General features: G+C 38.9%; 1 protein-coding gene across 2 annotated transcripts in view; it reads left to right on the top strand.

The window, feature by feature from the left end:
* Positions 1–243: 243 nt before the first annotated feature.
* LOC138058977 (palmitoyltransferase ZDHHC17-like) overlaps positions 244–4,134 on the top strand; it is a 46,997-nt gene continuing 43,106 nt past the window's right edge. For both annotated transcript variants that reach the window (XM_068904461.1, XM_068904462.1), the window contains exons 1-3: positions 244–313; positions 1,719–1,957; positions 3,333–3,410. In XM_068904461.1, the coding sequence (XP_068760562.1) occupies positions 257–313; positions 1,719–1,957; positions 3,333–3,410 (374 nt within the window). In that variant the 5' untranslated portion in view covers positions 244–256. The remainder of the gene's footprint in view (positions 314–1,718; positions 1,958–3,332; positions 3,411–4,134) is intronic.

Genomic DNA, 4,134 nt, shown 5'->3' with positions numbered 1-4,134 from the left:
TTGACGAACGTGGGGAGGAAAGCGTGACGAAGCCCTAAGAGTGTCTGCGTGGGAGGCCAACCCAGTAACGAGTGAAGCCATATGGTAACCCAGTAACAAGTGAGGCTTCTCGCAGGCTAAAAAGTAACCTGGGGACGAGACTGCACCAACGTTATTTCGCAAAGTCCCCCTCCCCTCTTCCCGATTTTTCTTAGTCACCATTTTCCGTATTTGGTAAATAATGCCTAATTTGGAACTGACTTCCCCAGAATTCAAAATGGCGGCTACGTTGGATGTCTCTCGCCTTCCAAGCTTCGATGGAACGGCAAGAAAGGTCAGTGGATATTTGAGAATCTTGGATCTTTTTTGCAGTGACAAGCATTCAAATTACATTACTGTTAATAAAAAAATCGCAGGGTACCGCAGTGTGCTTCAGATAACAGATTGTGAAAACGTACACACTTACGGTTATCTCACTTCACTTGTGTATGGTGAATAAATTATTTTGTTAATTATTGGACTGCGTAGTGAGAGATTAAATAGCAAGGCGCCTTCGACAGAAATCGCGATTTGTTTTTGAAAGTACCACAATGATCATCATCTAATTTCGTGTTGTTTTGGGGTCAAAAGTGTTTATATGTCTTGGCTTGTTGTTAATTTGTAAAAGAATACTCGCACAGCGGTCAAAAGCTGGTGGGTATTCTGAAATCGCTCAAAATTGTTTTTTTTTAAAAGTATTTTTTGTGCTTGTCTCTAATTACCTATCAAATCGTCACCATGTTTCTAGCAATAAACACAGTTGTTGTCACAAAGACGTGTTGTACCAGAGGCAGCCCAAGCTCTCTTGTCTAGAGAGCACAAACAACATGGTGTCAAATGTAATACAGTCGAACCTGTATTAAGCGGCCACCTCTATTAAGGGGCCAGTTTTCAAAGTCCCGATTTTCCACTCATACAAACGCTGTGTTTGTTACGTGTATTAGGTGGCCACCTCTATTAAGTGGCCATGGCCACCCAGTAGCAGTCCTATGTTTGTCTTTCTTTGTTATTTTTACCTGTATTACCGTAAAATTCCGATAGTAACGACCCCCCGAAAGTAGCAACCCCCCGAAATTAACGTCATTTTTTTGGTTAGTAAATCCCGAAAGTAGCGAGCCCCCGAAAGTAGCAACCTCCCGATAGTAGAGACCCCCCATCCCCCGAAAATAGCGAGACCCAAGTTTTCTAAATGGTATACTGTAATCAGTAATCAAAATTTTAATGTACAATAATGTGTTTGTGCAGTGTCACAAATTGTTTAAGATAAAGCACAAGGGGAAGCTTTATGCCACCATTCGTACTTGGGGACATTTTGGTCTGGGATTTTTTGGCTTCTTTTAGTAGGCTCTCCTTACTCTGGTGTTTTGCCTTGTTCTCTCTCTTTAAGTGGGGAGACTTGGAACTCAAATCGCTACAAATAGATAACATAACGACACCAGGGACAAGAAAACACACCCATGGAATATGATACATGTAAGCCATTTGCATTGAGAATTTCATCCTAATTATAATTAGCTCCATGAATATCATTGGAACTCCCATACAAACCCTTATATTACATGATTTTTGACGCCGTGTTGTTTGTGCTCTCTAGACAAGAGAGCTTCGGCTGCCTATGGTTGTATGTGTTATATTGTTGGTTTTCTTCAACCAGATTTGTTCTTTCGCATTCACTGTGTTTGTCTTTTTTGCAATTATAGGATGCCCAAATGGAAGATAAACCGTACCCAACACAGCCCCATGTCCCACACATGCAATACAGTCCAAGCCAACAGCCTGATTACAGTCAGTTTGATTTGGTACGGGCAACACAGTATGGTGTTTTTGAGAGATGCGTCGAGTTAATTGAGAAGGAAGGTATTGACGTAAACGCACTCGACAAGGAAAACGTTTCTGCTTTGCATTGGGCAGCTATCAACAATAGAATCAGGATTGCAGAGTAAGCATTGGTTACTAACTAATTTATAGGAACGTCATTATTCTAACTTATTAAAAGAGAGACTAGTAAAAGAGAATGATGAAATCTGATGCTCAGAGTAGTCATGACTCCATCATCAAGGAAACTGTGTACAGGAAGCAAGTTACTGTATTTGAAAGAGTTTTGGCACAGAAAATAACCTAACAAAAGGTTTGAAGATTGCACACATGCCTTTGTGTGGATGGAGAACAATGACACATTAAGATTTGGCTTATAAAAGTGACAAGTGAAATTAACAGGTTAATTTGTTTTTACACTTTTGGATTATATTGAATTGCTTCAAGAAGGTTTGACGGACCATTGTAATTTGGTGTTTGTAATTTATATGTCTGTCTACACCATTGTGTAAATGTACACATGTGTATCCTACGTAATATTTATATAACCTGCATCACACAGGTCACATCGAAATCTTTAGACGACACATTGTTGGTTTAATATAATATTGGCTCTGTTTAATTTTCTTAACAAATAATTGAATTGGAAAAACTGAGGTGCAAGACTTTAAATACAGTGCAGTGTGAGACAAGGCCATAAGTTAAATCACTTCCGTAGACCCCCTGAAGCAACAAAAACAGAGAAATAATAATAAAATAATCTCCTTTTAATGACTTTGATTTCCTTTGATTTGTTGCAACCTGTGGTAACTTTGAAATGCATGTGAATCAAAATTAGGTTTCCAGGGGGGCTTTTGGTAGGTTGAGCAAAAAAAAGTCAATTTCATGGTATTCTCATAGACAAATGTCGCGGAAAAAAATGGCTGATTTCACAGGTGTATTTTTGGAGCAAATTTCGCCGAAAAATGATTGGTAAAAAACGGCCGATTTGACAGAAATGTTCTGGGAAAATTTCACTGGAAATTGATCAGTTTTGCGCTGACTTGACGAACATTTTTAGTGAAAAAAGGTGGCAAACCAAACCATTAGTACCCTTTGACAAAAATGAATGATTTTATAAAAACTCAAAACAAGCTGTTGCCATCAAACCTGGCCAAGTAATAGACCAATTTCGATATATTAAATTACAGTTCAGTTCTAAACAAAAGGCATCATCTCGAGGTTCTGGGGAATAAACTCATCCAAATCCTAATATTTATTCCCCAGAGCCTTGAGACGAGGCTTCGCGTTTAGGACTGAATTTTAATCTATCGAAATGGGTCTATTGAACTAAACCAAAAAGCACATGACCTTAAATTAAATGCTTCATGGTCATGACTTTCTGACTGAACGTACAGGTAAGTGTAAAATTGAAAAATATGATCCAATCTTTAGAGAAGCAGACCCACATAGTTCATTCCTTGTTTGGTTCTTTCTAACTTAAAGCATGCTTTTTTCAGGTATTTTATGTCGAAGGGTGCTGTTGTTGACCAGAAGGGTGGGATTATAAATTCAACTCCATTACACTGGGCTGTGAGGTGAGAGTTAACTTGTGATTAATGCATGTAGGAAGCTTAATCATGGAAAACCACGGTGCCTATGAGAACATCATGATCTAAAAGTATAGACTCTGCTCATTTTGGTTTATTTTAAGGAATTCTGCAAGGAAAGTGTGTACCAGCCTTTTTAAGGAATAAAATTGACATTATTGCACACTGGTGGCTCAGTTGGTTGAGCACCAGGCTGCCATGAGGGAGGTCGTGTCATGAGTTCAACTCCGGCCGGACCAACACTCAGGGTCTCTAAATAGGTAACTGAGGAGAAAGTGCTGTGTTTGTAATTACACCTGCAAGTGGTTAGACTCTCTAGTCTTCTCTGATAAAGACATTGATAAACCGTAGACCCCGTCTCACAACCCTTTAACGTTCATAGCCCTGTGGGACGTAAAAGAATCCAAACACTATTCGCAAAGAGTAGGGCATGGAGTTCCCGGTGTTGTGGTGTGTCTTCTGTTGTGTATCATGGATGGGAGGGTAAAATAATACTCGGGGAGATACCAGCTACATCAAGCTACATGTAGTCTCTAAAAATTAAAAATCCAAGGGTAAATAAAGTTAGGATACACGTATGATATGGTGTATAAGTTTGGAGAAAAAATTGAACATAAATTTTATTGTCCTCTCCCCATTTGCTCAAAAGTCAATAATGCTTAATCCTTGATTGAATACAAAGTAAATGGAGATTTGAGTTTTGGCAGTCAAA

This window comes from Montipora capricornis, chromosome 8, assembly GCF_036669925.1.
Source record: "Montipora capricornis isolate CH-2021 chromosome 8, ASM3666992v2, whole genome shotgun sequence".
In the NCBI taxonomy this organism is placed as follows: Eukaryota; Metazoa; Cnidaria; class Anthozoa; order Scleractinia; family Acroporidae; genus Montipora; species Montipora capricornis.
The sequence above is the reverse complement of the archived record's forward strand: the minus strand, read 5'-3'. Positions and strand labels throughout refer to the sequence as shown.